This window comes from Phlebotomus argentipes, unplaced genomic scaffold, assembly GCF_947086385.1.
Source record: "Phlebotomus argentipes unplaced genomic scaffold, Phlebotomus argentipes genome assembly contig_6, whole genome shotgun sequence".
Lineage (NCBI taxonomy): Eukaryota > Metazoa > Arthropoda > Insecta > Diptera > Psychodidae > Phlebotomus > Phlebotomus argentipes.
The window spans coordinates 4,454,449-4,474,438 of record NW_026776145.1 but is presented as its reverse complement, the minus strand read 5'-3'; the positions used below and the strand labels follow the sequence as shown (position 1 = coordinate 4,474,438).

The 19,990-nt window shown below is 44.2% G+C and overlaps 9 protein-coding genes across 10 annotated transcripts; 4 read left to right on the top strand and 5 right to left on the bottom strand.

Moving 5' to 3' along the window:
• Positions 1-815: 815 nt before the first annotated feature.
• Positions 816-4,825, bottom strand: LOC132255540 (transcription initiation factor IIA subunit 1). Its single transcript, XM_059751623.1, has 5 exons — positions 4,566-4,825; positions 2,757-2,972; positions 2,225-2,690; positions 1,919-2,160; positions 816-1,817 (listed from the first exon to the last, which is right to left on the bottom strand). The coding sequence occupies exons 1-5, from the start codon at positions 4,587-4,589 to the stop codon at positions 1,710-1,712; spliced, it is 1,056 nt and encodes a 351-aa protein (XP_059607606.1). The 5' UTR covers positions 4,590-4,825; the 3' UTR covers positions 816-1,709.
• Positions 4,826-4,912: 87 nt separating this feature from the next.
• LOC132255550 (uncharacterized) lies at positions 4,913-5,447 on the bottom strand. The gene is made up of 2 exons (XM_059751635.1): positions 5,193-5,447; positions 4,913-5,131 (listed from the first exon to the last, which is right to left on the bottom strand). Exons 1-2 carry the CDS (start codon positions 5,361-5,363, stop codon positions 4,976-4,978), a joined length of 327 nt encoding a protein of 108 aa, XP_059607618.1. The 5' UTR covers positions 5,364-5,447; the 3' UTR covers positions 4,913-4,975.
• Positions 5,448-5,549: 102 nt separating this feature from the next.
• Positions 5,550-7,336, bottom strand: LOC132259097 (tryptophan 2,3-dioxygenase). Its single transcript, XM_059756677.1, has 6 exons — positions 7,227-7,336; positions 6,984-7,039; positions 6,822-6,923; positions 6,631-6,764; positions 5,903-6,512; positions 5,550-5,837 (listed from the first exon to the last, which is right to left on the bottom strand). The coding sequence occupies exons 1-6, from the start codon at positions 7,244-7,246 to the stop codon at positions 5,623-5,625; spliced, it is 1,137 nt and encodes a 378-aa protein (XP_059612660.1). The 5' UTR covers positions 7,247-7,336; the 3' UTR covers positions 5,550-5,622.
• A 387-nt stretch (positions 7,337-7,723) lies between these two features.
• LOC132256417 (serine protease 3-like) lies at positions 7,724-8,843 on the top strand. The gene is made up of 2 exons (XM_059752830.1): positions 7,724-7,818; positions 7,887-8,843. The coding sequence occupies exons 1-2, from the start codon at positions 7,750-7,752 to the stop codon at positions 8,802-8,804; spliced, it is 987 nt and encodes a 328-aa protein (XP_059608813.1). The 5' UTR covers positions 7,724-7,749; the 3' UTR covers positions 8,805-8,843.
• Positions 8,844-9,091: 248 nt separating this feature from the next.
• LOC132258070 (chymotrypsin-like protease CTRL-1) lies at positions 9,092-10,029 on the top strand. The gene has a single exon (XM_059755178.1). The coding sequence runs from the start codon at positions 9,092-9,094 to the stop codon at positions 9,989-9,991; it is 900 nt and encodes a 299-aa protein (XP_059611161.1). The 3' UTR covers positions 9,992-10,029.
• A 122-nt stretch (positions 10,030-10,151) lies between these two features.
• LOC132265798 (ras-related GTP-binding protein A) lies at positions 10,152-11,539 on the top strand. The gene is made up of 4 exons (XM_059766578.1): positions 10,152-10,276; positions 10,403-10,502; positions 10,558-11,189; positions 11,253-11,539. The coding sequence occupies exons 1-4, from the start codon at positions 10,259-10,261 to the stop codon at positions 11,436-11,438; spliced, it is 936 nt and encodes a 311-aa protein (XP_059622561.1). The 5' UTR covers positions 10,152-10,258; the 3' UTR covers positions 11,439-11,539.
• A 68-nt stretch (positions 11,540-11,607) lies between these two features.
• LOC132265808 (beta carbonic anhydrase 1) lies at positions 11,608-13,780 on the top strand. Of its 2 annotated transcripts, XR_009468594.1 has the most exons (4): positions 11,608-11,890; positions 12,062-12,146; positions 12,861-13,524; positions 13,613-13,780. XR_009468594.1 is itself a non-coding variant. In XM_059766590.1 (3 exons), exons 1-3 carry the CDS (start codon positions 11,798-11,800, stop codon positions 13,448-13,450), a joined length of 768 nt encoding a protein of 255 aa, XP_059622573.1. In that variant the 5' UTR covers positions 11,608-11,797; the 3' UTR covers positions 13,451-13,780. The 2 variants fall into 2 exon arrangements, 1 of the variants encoding a protein (XP_059622573.1); XM_059766590.1 differs by having other exon boundaries at positions 12,861-13,780.
• A 21-nt stretch (positions 13,781-13,801) lies between these two features.
• LOC132265788 (major royal jelly protein 1-like) lies at positions 13,802-16,612 on the bottom strand. Its single transcript, XM_059766566.1, has 3 exons — positions 16,485-16,612; positions 14,929-15,905; positions 13,802-14,257 (listed from the first exon to the last, which is right to left on the bottom strand). Exons 2-3 carry the CDS (start codon positions 15,898-15,900, stop codon positions 13,886-13,888), a joined length of 1,344 nt encoding a protein of 447 aa, XP_059622549.1. The 5' UTR covers positions 15,901-15,905; positions 16,485-16,612; the 3' UTR covers positions 13,802-13,885.
• Positions 16,613-18,013: 1,401 nt separating this feature from the next.
• On the bottom strand, positions 18,014-19,957 carry LOC132258061 (major royal jelly protein 1). Its single transcript, XM_059755166.1, has 3 exons — positions 19,135-19,957; positions 18,695-19,076; positions 18,014-18,638 (listed from the first exon to the last, which is right to left on the bottom strand). The coding sequence occupies exons 1-3, from the start codon at positions 19,802-19,804 to the stop codon at positions 18,014-18,016; spliced, it is 1,677 nt and encodes a 558-aa protein (XP_059611149.1). The 5' UTR covers positions 19,805-19,957.
• Positions 19,958-19,990: the final 33 nt, after the last annotated feature.

Genomic DNA, 19,990 nt, shown 5'->3' with positions numbered 1-19,990 from the left:
TTTGAATATATGTATAAAAAGCCCTTCGCACGCTTGAATTTGGGAATAATGACTGAGACAAGTAGCAAATATGTGAATTTATTTTTAGTCCAACATTATTATTTAATGCTTTTGATGAGCCGCTTATAATTTCATAAGTTGTGCTGTAACATTGCGACTTTTGCAGACTTGATTATTTGATTTTCTCAGAGTGACCACATAGTGTAGACCGTGTTTAGACGAAGAGTTCCAAAGATAAACGTGGATAATTCATGAATACGAATGAATCATCACAATTCGTTGATTTTTGAAAATTTCATAAACTCTTTTCATTGATAGCAATTATCACTGGATTATTATGTCACTCTCTATATACTTACTTATGTTTGAAAGCAAAATATCAGTGCATAAAATGGTTGAAAGTAACTCCAATTGAAGCAATCAGTAATAAGTGGTGTTTGATCATTTTATCTATAATTTCGCATTGGCATTATTCATACACAACGTCCTATGAATATCATACGACATGTCGATACGAAATAGTATTTATCGGGTTTTGGTCTCGTGTGGTGAGAATGGGAAACGTTTCAATTGTTAGCGCCTGGCGTCGTAAATTAATTCACTGTTTTTCTTACAAAGCCATAAAGAAAACGCGAGAAAAGCTATATGGAATCAAAGAAAATTAATAGTGTAGATATTCTAAGTGCGAATTGATTAGATTTACCTGCGCGTGCACATCTCAATTCACTTTTCATTCACTTGCACGCGAATGCAGATGATTAAATTTTGTTGAAATGATGCAGAGGACAACTTTTTCCCTTTGCATTTACACAGAATTTATTAATTTCTTGCATCGCAGCGTATATTTCATTTATGATAAAATATTTCTACAAGTTCTCTTTACAAAAAGTGTGTCAAACTCTCTTACTTGCTTCTTTGCTCCTGTGCTATCGTTTATGTTTAGCTGCACGTCTTTTGTCGCGTCTTCCTTCAGATTAATATGTGTTACCACCTGATAAATTACTACATTAGACACTAATTATCCTTTGAGAATTTTTCTTTATACATTCAAACCCTTCCAGGGTTTCAGAGCGTCTCTTCATGAGACAGAGACGACAAAATGGGGCGATTTGGGTGAAAAACCACAAGATTCTGATAATTCCCTGATCTCGCTTAAGGAGTTTGTCTCTAAGAACTACATTTCATTAATATTTACTGCCATTAGCCATTTGTGACTATTGAAAACTACATAGATTAGGTCTCACAATAGAGCTAAATATACCTTTTAATCGCACTTTTATGTTGTCTCGTAAAGAAATATGGATCTCCATAAAATGCATTAATTACTAAGTCCCTCTTCAGTAATATGATTGCAATCTTGTGCTGATTTGAAAACATTGTTCATCGGTCGTGTTTGCGTAATCATTCTCAATTATCTCTAGATTATATTATATTGGTATAATTCCTTAAAGAATAACACGTAAATTTGTTGTTTCATAGAAAACATTTTGCCTTTGCTGCTCCACAACTAAATTAATAATAATAAAACAGGAAAACGCTTATGTCAAAAACAAAAAAAAAAATACACTAAAGGAAAATTCTATTCACATTTCTTTCAAGATGATAAACAACTCTCCTTCCTCACTCACTTCACGGTCAAAGTGCTCTCAATTGGTAATAGTTTTGAAAAGAGAAAGAAATGAGCACGGAAATTTGCACAATGCGCTTCTTTACCACTCAGCATCTCCGTTGGACTTCTGGAAAACATAATCCTTGCCACCGATATTCATAATACCGTCCTTCAGATAAAACTTCCACTTGTTTCTCGACCTCGTGATCTGGTGAAAGAGACAAGAGAGATATTATTTATGGCTTTCCCGTTCTGATTTCGGGCCAACGCGCAGGTGTTTTGGCCAATCGCAACTTCCCGCGCACTCACCTTATCATACTGACACACGACAACGTTGTCAGTATCGAACAGATCTGCTGCATCTTCGTCTGTGACATCATCTTCACTGTTGAGAGGCTCTTCCTCGGCGCCACCTTCGCCATCAGCGTCATCCGGATCATTGTCCGGATCGTCGTCATCACCATCGATGTTGTCATCATCGCTCACATCGGTTCCGTCCTCGTCCGAAGTGTCCGCCGCTCCGTCCAGTTGCTTCTGTATCGATATCGTGCCTAGAAGAGCGACAGAGCGTCAATACAGCTCACAAAGTCAGCAATTTCCCCTCCGGAGACTCACCCAATTGGTTTTGAAGTGTGGAGTTCACGTGCTGCTGCAGCACAGACGACGCAATCGGAGGCGGGAGGCTCATGATGGATGAAATTATGGGCCCGTTCAGCATCTGGTGCAGCTGATTCTCCTGCAGAGCCGACGCCGGCATGTGAATCGTGAGCACACGCGGCTCAGAATTGGCCACGCCCGCCTGCGCGGGCAGTGTGATCTGCACAGGGATGAGCTTGTTAGGATCCAGGCCAGCCACAACGGAAGTGGTCGTCTGCTGTGGCTGTGACGTCGCAGCTGCTGTGGTAGTTGGCGCAACGGGAGCCTTCTGAGGAGCACCGCCGTTCTGGGTGACAAAAGTCTGGCTGAGTGTCGTCGCCGGCGGACTGCCGTTCTCCTCCTTCACTTGCGTCAACTGCTGCTGCTGAGACGGCCTGGAAGCCTTGCTCTTTGTCCCATTTGACTGCATATTCTTGTGATTCGACTGAAAATACAGCATTTGGTGGCATTAAGAGACACTTTTCTGATCAATCACAATCATCTTTCTCACCTTCGAACTCGAGCCGGACTTTGCGGAATTCGCCACATTCGGCGGCGGCTGCGGATCAGGATTATCCGGCACGAGTTCCACAGCACGACTCGCTAGCAACTTATTCGTCCAGATCTGCTTCAGCTCCTGAAGAACCTGTTCATCCACACCCTCGTCCAGGAAAGCATCTCGCACGCCGCTGATCACGTCGTCGATCACTGTGTTATACAATTTGAGCTGAAAGTGAAAATGGAGCACAAAGTCAGCCAATTAGTGGCAAGTTTAATTCAATTATAATGACACAAATTGCATTTCAGCAGAGACAATCGACCATAGATTTCAATAAGCACAGATTTCCGCACTTTCTCTCTTCATTAGAATGGCATGAAATATTGTTCTCCAAACACCGCAATCAATTGTGGAGCAGGAAGTGTTATCAGGAGTTCAGCCAATTGCGAAAACTTCCAATCAATTGGCCTCAACTCGAGAGCAGCAAAACCCAAACAATCTCTCCCGATATATATTGTAATGCAAGCGAGAATTTCTGCATTCATTGTCGCCTTATCACCAATTCATGACTCTTGATTTATTCAATACCTCAAACTTGCGGACTAAACTTGTCGATGGAGATAAACGTGCCGGCAGGGTGATGACTAATTCACGTCTCTTCGTGATAATTTGGTCTTCCAAAATCCCCAACAGTCCATTGATTCACATTTCGACCATTATTGATGGGAAGCGGCTGGAAACTCTTATTAAAACTTTCATGACAAACTGCCAGGGGTGGCGAGAAACCTCCCATTATCGCGGCCTCTTCGTTCACTGACCCGCGCGGCAATTTGCGCCTTGTGAACCCCCGAAGGGCTCTGCATCGAGGAACGAAGTAAGTTCGTGCTTAATTTATTTATTCCCTTTGACTACGTTTATTCCAAATGTTTTCTAGTCTATCTCAATGAGTTTCTTGGTACTTCTGAAATTTCGTTAAAAGAATGTGATTATTCGTCTTAGTTCAAGCGTTTCTGTTATTATGTTGGAGTTTCGTTAGGGGTTTCCCAGACTTTCAGAAAGCTCTTTTATCATCACTAATTTTACAAAAACATATACTTTTCAAAGATCTTGCATAACTGAAAAGGAAGGAAGTTTTTCTTTCGGATTTCAAACCATTCCAACAATTTTCATTCATTAATGCTATGATTTTAGTAATCATTTTAAAGGGCATTCCTAATAGTAATTGCTCCCTTGTAATACAATCAGCTGACAGAGATAAGAGACCCTCAATTTGTCGGCGCTTATCGTGGTGGAATGTGAGCGCTGATTTCTGAATTGATAAACCCCCTGCTGTGGTCGGTTTTTCTCTCGTTCTCTCTAAAATCATTACCAGCAATTGCTAGCGCGTTATCAAAGTCATTTGCGGTGAAAGTTGAGGGAAATTTCCGCCGCTACCGAGTCGATTTTGGGGCGCTCGGCGCCTTTCGGAGAACTCTGGCTTCCGGGGGAGGATTTCAGCCGCGCTGCGACCTCGGAAAATGCACGCCGCGGGCAAACACAGAGACTCCCACACCTCGCGACAAATGCGCTGAATTTTCTCCGTCTTCACGCGAATTGATTCAGGTAAAATACGTGCACTCCAAGGTTATTGTGAAATACGCGATTAAGTGCTTTTCTCGCTCCTTCTGCGAAGCAGAAAAGGCCAGAGTGCGCGAGAGCACACGCCAATGGGGGCGCGCTCAGCGCACCAATCTCACTCCGGGAGATGCCCCTTGTGCGGGCGCCCCCATTTTTCCAACGCCAATTCGGCCAGATTTTGTGGAATATTTTGCCACAACTCACCACAGATGTCAGACTCAAAGCCATCTTTTCCACGGAGCGTAAATCCCGCTGAGCACCAACAGAATCTCTTGAGCCTGTGAGTTTGGGGGAATTTTCCTTGCTAGGCGAACGCGGACGTGCTTTTCCGATCACACCAATCTCACTTCACATAGCAAAATGACCGAAGAGAATCTGTGGGCTCGCAACAAAATGCAAGCCAATTCTCGACTTCTCTATCGCCTTTATATATCGTCGTCACCGAAGTGACCAGCCGAGTATCGCCGAAACACCAGCCGAATAAAATCGTCGACGAAATCACTTCGCGCAAATTTCCGCGAGATGGCAGCGCCTTTTAAAGAGGATTTTTTTCCTAATAAATTTATTTTCAAGAAATTTACAAGATTTAGAACTATATTAAGCTTTCTGGGAGTCTACTCCCACCCCTCTGCAGTCTTCAGACAAGCCAGGCGCTGTTCAACGGTAACATGAGGTTTCTTCGCCTTCTTAACTTCCAGAGCCTGATCTAGCCACTTCTGGATCTTCGCCGGATTTTTCCCTAGATCTTTTGTATGTCCATGGGATTCTTCCTGTGAAAGACATTGCTCAGTAACAACAGAGAATTGAAATATCAGTTAGATCACAACTTACGACAGTCAAGTAGGGATTGCGAAGGTACAGCATGTTTTGCTCCATGACATTATATTGCGCCCGAAGAGTTTCCATTGCTTTCCTCGACACTGGCTTCACGAGACGATACTTTCCCCTGAAGATGTGACCATTGACTGTCTTCTTGAACAGGCACACCAATGAAAGACGCATTTTCTATGAATAATAGTCGAAAATCCACTCCCGGAAAAACCAAAACACCGCCTCAAAGAAGGTTATGCGCTTGATTGGCCATCTAGTGGGATTACAATTAATTAGGCATTTCAAAAATACTGACCCTGAACAGAGTGAAACGCATATAGATAATGATAAAAGAATTAGAATCGAGAAGTATGTATGTGCTTATCGACATGTTTTATTATCGCTCTTGATTCTACATATTTCGAAGGAATCTGATGAATTTCTACGTGTGTCACTTCAAAGAAGGAGCGTTGAAGCTCCAATTGAGCTTCGTGTCCAGCGGAGGAATCCACTTGCGAGGAATCAAGAAGGTGGACAGATTAAAGAGATCCAGGAAGACTTTGTATCTGTCGCTGAGTGTGGATCTCAAGTACTGGTAGCCAGAAGAGCCGCCGGTGCCCAATTGCTGAGATCCCAGCATTCTCTGAACCATCGTCACGTGGTTATCTTCAGAAAAGAAAGAATTATCAGAAGATCTCGAAAATGCTTGCTAAAAGATGAGAATAACTCACATCTCCACTTCGTTATCAGAGAGTCAATGTCCGTGAGAAGGACGAGGATCTGGTGAGGCTGGCTGAATCTGGGTTCGTCGCGATAGAAAGTGATCATGATGGCGCCCTGGAGCGCCTTGTGGCTGAATCGACGATCTCCGCGCATCACCAGAGCCTCATGGGAAGCGGCGTCGAAGATGGAGTTATACACTCCTTTGCGCATCTCAATGTCCATCAAACGGTAGTTTCTATTCGACACTTCCGTCTCCTTCATTGCTTCCTCGCGCTCGTGGTGCAAGAATTGGTCCACGCTCTCCTTGAACTTGCCCCAGAAATTGAATCCGTCCTCCTCCAGACCGGGCGTCCGCTCCAGCCACTTCTGTAGCAAGTCCAGAAGCGACGCCTCCTTGTGTGAATCCGCGATTTTCTCCACGGCATTCGGGTCCTGTCCGAAGACCACCGTGTAGTTTTGATTGTACTTCACTCGGTGCTCCATTTTCACGCCCAGCTTGTTCTCCATAAGCCTGAACTGGAGGCTTTGGAAGCCCGATGCTGGCGCCAGGTGGCGACGAAAGTCCATAAAATCTAGCGGGGTCATAGTCTCCAGGATAGGAATTTGCTCGTTGAGGAGCTGCAAAGAGTGTGACATTGAAAGGCGCGCGACGGAAAACCGATACTCTCTTGTGTGGGCAAATCAATTGGGGAGAGCTTTCTATGGCTTCCCCCAACTTAAAATATCATGTTCTCACTTTCAGTATCAGCACAATTCGATTGAGGCGCTTCACAATCTCCAGCGTGCGCGACTCTTCAACGCAATCCACCTTGAAGAGATCCCGGATTGAATCCAGTTCCCAGAGGATCTGCTTGAACCACAGCTCGTAGGCTGCAAGAAAAATCATTTTCATCAGCTATATACCTCTATGAAATGCTACTGAAATACCTTGATGAGTTACGATAAAGAGATGCTCGTCGTGAACTTTGGCGCCCGAAGTCGAAGACACGAGTCTTTGGGCATCAAGAACCTTATCCAACATCAGATACTCTACAAATAAATTCATTTAAGTCCCTATAAATCTTACAAGGCCTGTGTTTTCACTCTCACCGCCGTACATCATTCCCTGTTCGGGAAGATGATCGTCACCCAGACGCGATGGACCGCTGAAAAACAACCCACAGATTAGAGATGAGCAATTTATTTTTTCGACTTGTGATAAGTTTTTCATTTTCCACATCATGCGACAATTTTTTTTTCAAACTTTCATCAACTACCCGAAAAACACATATTTTTCCACTTAAATAGTAAGAGTTTGTGGAAAAAAAGAAGTGAGAAATGAAGAAAACTCACCCATTAAAAGGACAACTCATTATGTGCACACACGTTTTCGGGAAACTAGAGGAATCAAGCAGAAAATCCACTGGGAAATATTTGATCCGTTCGCGAACGCGGCTGGAGACACACTGAGTAACACTTTGCAAGTTGTCTGGTCGGAAGCAATAACAATCTTTAGCGAGAAATTAATTTTTAGCCGCGCGGTGTCAAGGTTCAAGAGAGATAGACGAACGAATTGAGCGCAAAACACTACATAATTCCAACATATTCTTTGAATTCCATGCTTCATGCAACTAAGAATCACGAAACACGTTTCAGGGCAGCCCTTCAGAAAATGATCTTTGAAATTCTTGTCCAATAGATTTCTAGAGACAAACGAACGACATTTAAAGTACTGATTTGAAATTTTAAACCTATTAATATCATATTTTATGAGTTTCACCTCGTTTTTCACAAATTGCACGATTTTTTCAAGACAATATAGAAAATATTCTTCAACATTTAGTTACACTGATATCAGTTGGAAAGAAACTAAAGCATGACGATGATCTGTGGTGTTTTCGTGACAGCAATTCTTGCCGCTTTGGCAGTTTCTGTAATTTCAGTAGTAATTTTAAACAAAAGTGATCTTCAATTTAAATGATTATGTTGCATTGTTCTTTTGGTTTTTTTCAGGATTATTATCCTGATTCTGGTGATATAGACGACTTACCTTTGCTTGAAAGCAGGATTGTGAATGGTGATATTGCTACAGAGGGTCAATTTTGCTACTTTGTGCGTGTAGTGGCATATGGAGGTCCGCAGAATGCAATTATGCAGCACAGATGTGGCGGAAGCATAATCAGTTCATGTTGGGTGCTCACTGCTGGGCATTGTTATATTGCCAACCCCAATGCATCGCAGCCCATCACGTACCACATCGAGGCTGGATCTATTATATCTGGAGAACCGCAGCAGCTTCAAATCATCATGAATTCTGATGCATTTCTCCATCCAGGCTATAATTTAGACACCCTAGAGAATGATATTTGTCTTATTAAGACCGATCCTTTTGTGTTCAATCAATATGTATGCTCGCTAGAGATTGCACCACGTTTCTGGAATTCAGAATCTTATGCGGGCAATACAATCACAGCAATGGGCTTTGGATACATCACAGACAATGGACCGGTGTCTGAATTCTTGCTCTGGACCACACTCACTGTGATTCCGAAGGCAGAATGTCAATCTATCTACACCGAAGCTGAGAAATTCGATCTCCCTCGGACTTGTTTCTGTGCTGTGGATATGGACGGACAAACACCAGTTTCTTCAATCTGCTCAGGAGATTCTGGAGGTCCGGTTGTAATCATGAAAGAAGGAAAGCCAATTGAAGTCGGATTGGTGTCATTTGCACCCCCGTTTACATCAAATGATGGATGCTCTGCGAATCCTCAAGGTTTCGTGGACGTCGCTATGTTTCATGATTGGATTCAATGGATAATGATGAGGGAACACAATTACGAATTTAAGTATGAAAAAGTGAAGAAACAGAAAGAAAAACACAAAGAAAATTCTCTTGGTAATAAAATTCTTGGTTTGTTGTTTGGATGAATTTTTAGTATTCAATATATATTAAAAATATATTGTTCTATCAGCAATCTATAAATACACTTTTTATGTTTTTTCCGTATACGTGATTTCAAATGATGTGGAAAAATATTTCAACAGTGCATGGGTTGGAGTTGAATCACGAAAATTCCTGACATCAGTTAAAAAGAAACTAAACTATAATGAAGTTCTGTGGTAGTTTTGTGATAGCTATTTTAGCTACTTTGGCATTTTCTGGAATTTCAGTGGTAATTTAAAAAATTCTATACTGATATTTTATAGAAATTGTGATGTCACATGGTTCTTTGCAGGATATTCCTGATTTTCCTGATTTTGATGATAGTGACGACTTGCCTTTGCTTGAAAGTAGGATTGTGAATGGTGATAATGCCACAGAGGGACAGTTTTGTTACTTTGTTGGTGTAACATCATATGGAGGTCCGCAGAATTCAGTTGCACTCGAGTTATGTGGCGGAAGTATTATTGATTCATGTTGGGTACTCACCGCCGGACATTGTTGCCTTCCTACTATTAATGCGTCTGAGCCAATCACTTATCATATCGAAGCTGGGTCTATCATAGCAGGAGAACCACAGCAGCTTCAAGTCATCATGGGTTCTCATGCCTTCGTTCATCCAGGATTCAATAGTTCAACTCTAGAAAATGATGTGTGTCTTATTAAGACCGACCCTTTCACCTTTAATCACGATGTGTGCTACATAGATCTTGTGCCAAACTATTGGAAGCCTGAAGTTCATGTGGGAGAGAGTATCACTGCCATGGGGTTTGGTTTAACTTCATTCAATGGATCATTGCCTGGCAACTTACTTTGGATCGATAATCTCAGGCTGATCACAAGAACCGAGTGCAAGGTTTCCTATCCTATTTATCCTCCAACGATATTCTGCGCTGAAGATGAAGGCGAACCGCCAATAAGTGCTGTGTGTCAAGGTGATTCCGGAGGTCCTGTTGCGATGACAATGGAAGGTAAGACAGTTCAGGTTGGTTTGGTATCCTTCGGATCTACTGAGTGCAACAACGCGCCTCAAGGATTCACGAACCTCGCCATGTTTCATGATTGGATCAAATGGATAATGACGAAGGGACACAGTAATGCATCTGATCAGAAAAAGGAGGAAAAGAAAGAGAAACCGTCGCTTCTTGGTGTTCTCCTTGGAATTCTTGGATGACGTTCTCGACATTGTTCTTGTAAAAGTAATAATAAATGAATGGAAGAATTCTTGTTCACATTTCTAATTTCTAACAGACGATTCCACGGAATTATATGGGACAACAGTGGAATGTTCTTATGTTGCATTTTGTAGGTGTGGAACATGTGGAGTTGTCACATTAAGGAAGACAAAAAAAGGCAGTGGAATTTTTGTGTTGACCAAAATTAGTGTGTTTTTTTAGTTAAATAACACCACCATTTCATCTGGAGGGTTTTGGAAAAAGTGATGAATATGAAGAAGAAGGTAAGAGCGTAAGAATAGAGGCGTAACAATTGAACATTCTGCGTGAAACGCGCAATGTTATCAACAAAGGCCAGAAAGGTTAATTAATACGCTGGACTTTGGGGCGCTTCCGGGGTTGTCTTGCAGGTACTTCTGATGGGGAAGAGTGGCTCCGGGAAGACGAGCATGCGCTCCATCATCTTTGCCAACTACATCGCCAGAGACACGAGGCGTCTGGGAGCCACAAGTAAACAAGTGCGTTGATTTCGGTGGGCGAGTGATAACGACCTCTTGCTTTGCAGTTGACGTCGAACACTCTCACGTGAGGTTTCTGGGGAATCTCGTGCTGAACTTGTGGGACTGCGGCGGCCAGGAGTCCTTCATGGAGCAGTACTTTGCGTCGCAGAAAGAGAACATCTTCCGGAACGTGGCCGTTCTTATCTATGTGTTCGACGTGGAGAGTCGGGAGCTGGACAAGGACATGCACTATTACCAGTCGTGTCTGGAGGCGATTCTGCAGAACTCGCAGGAGGCGAAGATCTTCTGTCTGGTGCACAAGATGGACCTCGTGGCGGAGGATCAGCGAGAGCAGATATTCAAAGACCGCGAGGATGATCTCAAGCGCCTGTCGAAGCCTCTGGAGTGTACCTGCTATCGTACCAGCATCTGGGACGAGACACTGTACCGCGCCTGGTCCAACATTGTGTACATGCTGATCCCCAACGTGAAGGCTCTGGAGTATTCCCTGGGCGTCTTCGCCAAGATCATCGATGCAGACGAAGTGCTGCTCTTCGAGAGAGCCACATTCCTCGTGATCTCACACTGCGAGCGCAAGGAGCACCGCGACGCCCATCGATTCGAGAAGGTCTCCAACATAATCAAACAGTTCAAGCTCTCTTGCTCGAAGCTTGGCGCCAAATTCCATTCCCTTGAGGTGAGAATTGCACAAATTCCCATCCCCGAGATTGTGACTAAAAACTTCTTTTTGCCTTTTAAGGTGCGAAACAGCTCCTTCGCTGCCTTTATCGACACCTTCACCAGCAACACGTACGTGATGGTGATCATGTCCGATCCGGGAATGCCGAGTGAGGCCACGCTGATCAATATACGCAATGCCAGGAAGCACTTTGAGGAGCTGGAGAGCCCCAATAGTAACAATCTTAACTTAAGCTACCAGAACTGAGAAGACAAACACTGATTCTAATCAATGGAATTATTTTTGATGAATTTGTTTAACTAATTGCGATTATTAAAGTTTATTTTGTTGTCACCCCCAATTTCTTTGAATCCGTTGGCAGGCTTCTAAGCACAGGGCGCGGAGAACATCGAAATCATAGAATCCCGTGTTGCGTCATCGTTGGCCCCACGAGATGTCAGTGCAGGTTAGAAAATGTAGAGTTGAGACTGTGCCAAAAAGAGTCTAGTTTTTCACCTGAATTACTCATATTTATTGCAAGTGTTCGCACTCTCTCGAACGTCTGTCCCATCCTCAGTTTATCCATTGTCAAATTAGTGCATTCCGACGGTGAATCAGTGTGAAAAATGGAGAAAATCTTACGCGGAATAATTCGCTATCGCGCCACGACCAGAGAGCAAATGGTGAAGGAATTCAAGCAAGTCAGAGATAATCCACATGTAAGTTGGCCCGAAGAAAAGCCCCTGAGATAACACTTCCCCCACTATCAGGCGAATTCCGTGACCTTGCGATCGGATTTCTCGCTCTCTTCGCGAGTGTTTATCAACAGTGACGTCACGCGCCATGTGGCATACGTAAACATTGATTGACGAAATCTTGTGCTCTTTCAGCCCAAAGCTGTGTTCTTCACGTGCATGGACAGCCGGATGATACCCACGAGGTTCACGGAGACGCACGTCGGCGACATGTTTGTTGGTAAGCGAGCATTTTCCCGTGATTCCATGGAAACAGAATTGCAAGGATTTGAAGCAGAAAAATTCCCAGGTCTTTGTACGCGTAATCTTTGTTTTGAATGCATTTTACGTATTTTATTTACGGTATTGTTTGCGGAAAATTGCATCTTCAATTCATCGTGGATCTTTCAAATTGAAATAAGCAATGGTAAAAAATTCTTGATTGCCTCGCCTATTGTCTTGCTCCGCCCCTTTGGAAACATTTAATTTCTCTTAAAATCCTCCGCCATCCATGGAATGAACTTTGAAATCCTGTCTATGCCCATGGCAAGGATTTTCTGAAGAATGAAAACCTTCAAAAGATGCACAAACATTCAAAGGTTGAATGAAAATTCCACTGAAATGGTACAGCATTGGCAGTGAAACTTGTGGGAAATTTATACATCTGCAAATCTATTAATGTAAATATTGAGTCAAGAGATACTTGCCAAGGTTTTCCACTTGTGAGTGAAATGAAATGTTAAATAGAGTTTACAATGTTGACTTGCTATTAACACCTTTAATCTATCGGTATTGCAACTCTGATATCACACGAATATGCTTCACGATTGACGATCTTCTTAGGAAAACCGTGGTTGATTTTGAGGTCAATGCCTTTTATGTGAAATGTATTTACCTCTTCATACAGTAGAAAATTCACAAAATGCTCTGAAGAAGTTCTATGTTTTGCCAACAGTTCGAAACGCCGGGAATCTTATTCCGCACGCCCACAATTTCCAAGATGAGTACTTCACTTGTGAGCCAGCCGGACTGGAACTTGGATGCGTTGTGAATGACATCAGACACATTGTCATTTGTGGGCACAGCGATTGCAAAGCCATGAATTTACTGTACCAACTGCGCAATCCTGAATTCGCTTCCCTGGACAATCGCCGCATTTCTCCACTCAGAGCCTGGCTCTATTCGCACGCCAACTCGAGCCTGACGAACTTCCTGAAGTGGCACGAAGCTGGCGGCAAGGATCCACTGATCTTCTCCTCAGAGACGCCACTGAGGAAAGTTGTGGCGTATATCGATCCGGAGAATCAGTTCGCAATTGAGGATAAGCTGAGTCAGGTGAACACGCTGCAGCAAATGTCGAACATTGCGTCATACGGTTTCCTCAAGAAGCGCCTCGAGACGCACGACTTGCACATCCACGCGCTCTGGTTCGACATCTACACGGGTGACATTTACTTCTTCAGCCGCGCCGCCAAGAGATTCCTGCCTGTGGATGAGGAGACGGTGGAGAAGCTGCTGGGGGAGGTTGGGAGGTACTACTCGTGAGAAGAGCTTCCGCCTCGCTCAATGCCAATGCCAAACTGTATCTGTGGTGCTTTAGAGATAGCCAGAAATTCGCTGTAAATCATCCACGCGCTGCTTGCGCTTCATTCTTTCATATCACGCTAAAAATCTCATGATAAATATATATATTTTTGTATCTTCTAGGGGATATAGATAGGTGATAAGGTCCCTAAAGTGCTCTTTCAGTGAATTGAGAAGACAATTGGATGCATTTATTACAAATTTCATAGAAAATTTATCAAAGGTTCGTATTTTTACATGACATCCGTATACGAAAACTTGGAGAAAGTTTTAATAAATTTTGGTAATGAAAAGTCATACTAGTTTTTGATTTTTTCTTTGGGAAAACCTTTATTTTTCAAATTTTCTTCATATATTCACTGCGTCAAATAGTTCTCAATCAATCAAGACTGAGGCTCAAAAACTGGGAAACTGAAAACTGTTGGTTTCCCTGCCGCTGCATCTCGTGCCGCCCAGCAATTGATTCACCTGAAGGGCCATGATGCGGAAGTTGAGCTCCCGGAAGTTCCGCGTGCCTGTCATCGTCTTCTGGAATCTGCAGGTCATAACCCAGAGCTCTTCCTCGCCTCGGCCGTTCATCACAATTTTCAGTCCGCTCACGAACTGGAGCGTATCGTCGCTCTGAGCCACGATCTTGATGTTCTGCTTGTTGTACTCCGTGTTCGTGTCCCAGCACGCAATGGCGATGGGATTCATGAGGCCGAAGAAGAGATTCCCGTGCTGATCCACGGCCTCGGCTGCGCTCTGAGTGCCTCTGTAGCCGATTTCCTGCGGAATCACGGAAAGTTTAGGACTCTTTGGGAATTTGCATAACTCAGTGGGAAAGACCATAAAAATGTTTGTGGCAAATGAATAATAAAAATTCCATATTGGCCGAATCTCTGCCACTGCAGGTGTGAAAAATGATCTTTTAAGATTGTGTCGAAGGCGTCGAAGGTAAATGACGGACTTGACGCAAGTTTTTATGGAGGGAAAACAACTAATTCTTAATTAATCTACTGCCATTAGTGTGTAAAAATGCACGAAATCTATCAACTCGGTTGATTTTTTTGCATATTAGTTTCGCATTTAGAAAAGAGTAAAAGAATTTGCAAGAAAATTCGTAATTGGTAAGTATAAGAACAATAAAAAGCGTCTCTTGAACAGAAGAGGATATATAAAACCCTTTGATCATCCCTTAATACATATAAACGACAAATTAAGATTTCGATCAGTTGTTTGCCTCTTGAGTCTGTGGTTAGAATTAATTGATATTCCAGTTTTGGACACTACACGCTCGAGAAGATTTGATCGTGCTGCAAAAAAAACGACTGGAAGCATGTAATTTATACGTCTAAAAAGTTCTCACACGTTTTTTAGGTGAGACTTGACATTATGGGCAATTTATGGATCGTAAAGAATCTCCGGCGCTCATTATCAAGGTCTTTAAGGTGACTTACCCTGAAGCTTCTGGGCATGTCGTCGGGATTGTTCTCCCAGATGGTTGAGTTGTCCAGCAAGGACAAGGGAACAGCGTTCTCCGTGGCTGAGGCGAGAGCGTGGAAGAAGAGGAGTCGATCGGTCGGCGGCAGGACGCTGTTCTGGTAGTCGTAAGGATCTCCGTACGGCGGGAAGAAGAGACCGTATCCGCCTCTCTGGGTTCTTGACACAGGCGGGGAAATGGCCAGGCCCAGAACGCCGTCCATCAGATCAAAGGATTCGCCCTTGATGGTGAATGTGCCGAATTTGGGATGAGGATAGAAGAGCTTGTTATTCACTCTCCAGGACTTGTTGCGCTTGTAGTCGTACACAATTAATCCAAAGCCCGTGACATCGGCAATGTAGACCATCGTCTGGTCGCATCCACTGTTCCGCACATCCACCACGGAAGTGACGAGGAGCGATGACTTAGTGACCTGGGACATCGGGATGCGATACTGGCGGAGCTTGTAGTCAGTGTTGAGATCGTAGACCAGTATCTGTGGCTGACAGAGCACGTCATCGCCGATCCTCCCTGTGTCCAGCACCCAGAGACGTTTGCACTTGTCCACGCTGACGCGAAAGACGGATGTAATGCCATCGCACCTGGCTCCATGGCTGCTCTGCGACGCGTAGTCCGGATATGCGCGGATCATGGGCCCCATGGATGTCGACATGCCGGAGATCGTGCCCAAGGTGACGGGAATGCCATTGGTGAAACGTGGCACTGTCACGAAGATCAGCGATCCTCCCATGTTTCTGTACGCCACATCCACGTCGATTGGCACGCCATTTCCGGGGATGTACTTCTTCTGGATGATAGCATTCTGGCGGTCCATAGCCGTAGGGAACTCATACTCCAAGTCGTACCATTCTGCCACTTTCTTCAGAGGTGAGCTGCCCAGAACGGCCGGAATGAACACCGCCAGGGCGAGTAGTTTTGGCACGATCATCGCACCTGCAAGATTAAATTGGTCGCAAATAAACTAAGCTATTGCCAACACTAATAATCAACTAAATTTGGACTAATAACATCCCGGGCTTTTATTGCGATCTTGAGTCAGCGCAGATGTTAGATCAAATATTTGGCGATTTGGCACAAAATTCGCGAAAAGATAACAACGCTTGTGGGTGATATTTTTGTTGATTTCCACCCGTTTTCCGTGAATTGTGGCAGCATTTCTTGTTTACCGCACGACATGCGTCAAGCAATATAAGTAAGAACCGGAAATTTAGCGACAATACGAGAAGATGATTGGAATTTAATCTTGCCTCTTTCTGTAGAATATGGACAGGTGTGTAGCGAGATCGCACTTATTGATCACCTCTTAGTGTTTAAAAGTGCCGAGGAAAGTGTGTGTGTTCGCACTAGACTGATCTCACCCACTTTCGAAGAAATACTAAAATCACATGTGCACTTGCAGCGCTCTTAATGTGACGAATTTTGTGTACACACGGGACTTTCCAGGCCATGCAAATGTCGCGGTGAATTTATTAGCAATGAGACTTTTTCATAACAACGCAAAGAATCACTTACACGTGATCTCCAGACGGCCAACAATTCCTTATCACTCTTCTCCGTGCCTTTTGTCAACCTTAATGGATCGTCAATGAGGAAAACAAGCAGTTCTCGGCGCGTTCGTCAGTTCACTGGCGCGCTCAGAAGTGTACTGAAAGATGAGCGCAGAGTTTGGTCAAAGCTTGGCTATATTCGTGTGATTTTTGCGAGTTCGGCCAGAAATTCCGCGATGTTAATCAGGTGGTTTCGTGGGTTGTTTGGCCATTTGGTCTTGTCTGCCCCAACACAAGGCTAGGCTATTTACGAATCATGTAAACCAGACGCCGCACTATTTACATTTATGCTCATTTAAATAACATCTCGTAATGATCTGACATATTCGGGTATGCAAATAATCATAAACTCTTCCACGGATGGGTATTTTTTCTATTGCCAGAGTGCCAACAAGTGGGCATGGATTATCAATTCTCAATGGCACACGTTTCATTGACCCTAATTGGGCGACAAAAGCTATGATAATGATTTTTGGAAACTATTTTGCATTGAACTTGCACTAAAATTTGGGCTCGTAGGGAGCAAAAACCGGGTCATGTACTAGTTTAACAGCGTGTAAACACAAAGAAATATTGTTTGTTTACCCGTTTTAGCGTCCCTCATTGAGAGCAGACCGGAGATGTTGAAGATCACGACTTTGGGGAAACTTCAGTTAATTTGCATCCCAAGTGGGGAAATAAAGAAATTTGAAGCTTCAAGTAATCAAGCTCGTTACATCTATATGTTTTAAGGGCACTCTTGATATCATTAGACTTTGAGGGCATTTACAGGGTATTACATCTCTTCCTGATTAAAAGGTACTTCTTGTTTCGATGTAGATAAGATATGTATGAGATCTGCAAGATTAGGCTGTGTGTTCGATAAATCCCTTCTGGTTTCTTGAGATGTCTTGGGATTCCCCTCAAGTAACCTTCCTCAAGCAGCACTTTCTAATGACCTTTTTGGATTGACCCACTGCGTAAAGATTGATCTTACCTTTTTGTGTTTCTGTTTGATGTCGCTGAATTTCTCTGCTGATTCACTCATTCATCCTTTGATGCTAGCCTTCGAGTGATCTTCCCAAGTTCATGGCAAGACACTCTGGGATATTCCCATGCATGCGTGACACTTTTCTTATCGTGTGCAATTACTTCTCCACTTATGAATCACGTACTAAATCCAACCCGCTTATTATAATTCCCCACCAGTGATAGACAATCTTGATCTGCTTTTTTTATTCTCATTGGATCTTATATCTTTATTTGCTACTCGAACATAATATGAACAGTATGTACAAAAGTCGCCTAGATGTATGCGAAATTGTGCTGAAGTAGGAAGAATCATATACAAAAATAAACCTAAAATGCGTTAACTATGGCAAAATAAACATTGGGAGAGTCTCTCTCGGTGATGAGTTGATTGACCACGCTTACAGCACTTCTTCACTCGTACAGAAATCTCAATAAATTAGCGTCTGAACACACAACATTTGATGACATGGAAGATTGATTAGATTAGAAATCCAGGGTGCTGTTGTAAAGGACTTGGCGGGTGGACTGTCGCGTGTATCGACGTCCGCGGTAATCTCTGGGCGGTCCTCGGTGGTGCTCGATCTGTGTGGAGTACAAGACGCTCCTGCCGTCGAACTTGTGGAGTTCCTGCAGGGAGCTGGGCGCCGGTGGCGCTCGTGGTTTCTCTCCCATATTGAGCCTGGCGAATGGACTTCTCACCTGCTTGTTGATCACGCCCACGCTCTCGAAGTTGTAGGGCGTTTCATGGCGAGATGTGCCAAAGTAGCGTTCAATGTAGGACGTCGGCTTGCCTGTGTGCACGGGCGTGAGGGGATGATTGAGCGTGAAAGAGGTCTTGAAGCCGGCAACAGGAGCCCTGTAGGGCAGGCTGGTGGTGGAGACTGCTGGGAAGCTCTGCTCGATAAGTGGCAGGAATTCTGAGTCGTCAGGAGACTCATAAACCGCGCCACGAATTCTGAGGATTCTCGTATTAACCTCTCCGGAGTCGAGATTCTTTAGGAAAAATCTATGGAATTTCGATGAGAGAATATAGAGGGTTCCTGGGTCACGGGATGGTGCCATAAGATCAGCCACGAACTGAAGACGTTCGGAATCAAAGGCGACAACACTGCGAAAGAGAGCAAGAATTAGTCGGCGATGGATTCAATGTTCAACATGACCTACTTTTGATGGTTTGTGAGAGGATTCCACTCTCCAATGGCTGTTGCTGTGAAGGGACTGAAGAAGATGCTGCCTCCCTTGGGCGCGCAGGTGATGCCCAGGCCTTGGGAACTCTTCCTGCCCACGAGCTTCACGGGCAGCTCTGCGCCCCAAGAGAGTGGTCCGCTCCTGAGCGCCGCTGTGGGGACCGAGAACAGCCGGTCGGTGGCCAGAGGCTGGTAGTAGATCACGTTCGCGTCGCGATCGAAGGCGATGCCCACAATGCCGTCCATCAGCGTGAATCTGTGCTCATGAATGCTCGATTCGGCGAAATTGGGATCGGGATACATAGACGGATGGGAAAGTCTCCATGTGACATCGTGCCCGCTGTCGTACACGACAATCGCTGTGGGCAATGTTAATTGTTAGTGTTAAGAAAGTGGCACAAAACGAAGAAGATCTACCTGGCTCCACAGTGTCTGTAATGTACACGAAGACATCGTCGCAGTGATTCTCAATCTTAGAGCTGGTGTCGTCGATGATGAGATTCGTGTAGAGAGACTCTCCTCTGACCACTTCGGGTGGGAAATCGATCCGCCTCACGACGTTGTCGGTGTCCGTGTCGTAGACGAGAATCTTCGGCGGGCAGCTGACTTCGAAGTCCTCAAGAGAGCGCGAAACTCCGGCATCGAGCGCCCACAGGCGATTGCATTTGTCCAGCTTCATCCGATAGACCGACACGAGACCAATATCACTGCAATTGTAGCTCTTCGTGCCGGCCGCGTGGTGACTCCAATCGGGATAGGCAGTCAAGACGGGAGAGTCGCCTTCGTCGAGCCTGGAAACCGTGCTGAGTGTGGCAGGAACTCCGGAGAACAGTCGCGGCGTGGCTAGGAAGAATCTGTCGTGAGTCACTTCGATACCTGTCGCGACCACTTGGGCAGGATTGTAGAAGTCTGGGTCAGAACTCGGCCAGTTTGGCGGGAAATCGTAGTACAGCAGATTCCACATCTTCGCCGTTTCCAAAAGCGGCGCTCCTGAGAGGTCCGAAGGGACTCTGTTAATGACGCTCTCAACTCTCGCTGTGCAGAGCACCAGGAGACTCAAGCATGCCAGAAGACTTTTCGGAGACATCGTGAGATCTGTAAAAGTAAAAGAGACATGATTAATCTCAAGGAGTTCAGGGTTTACTTTTGCAAAGATAGAAAGTTGCCAAGGAAATAATAAAAAAAAATGTTTCAAGTATTCAAAACACCAGAATTTTGTATGAACTAAGAACTAAAATATTAAAACAGATAGAAATAAAGCAGCAATTTTTTG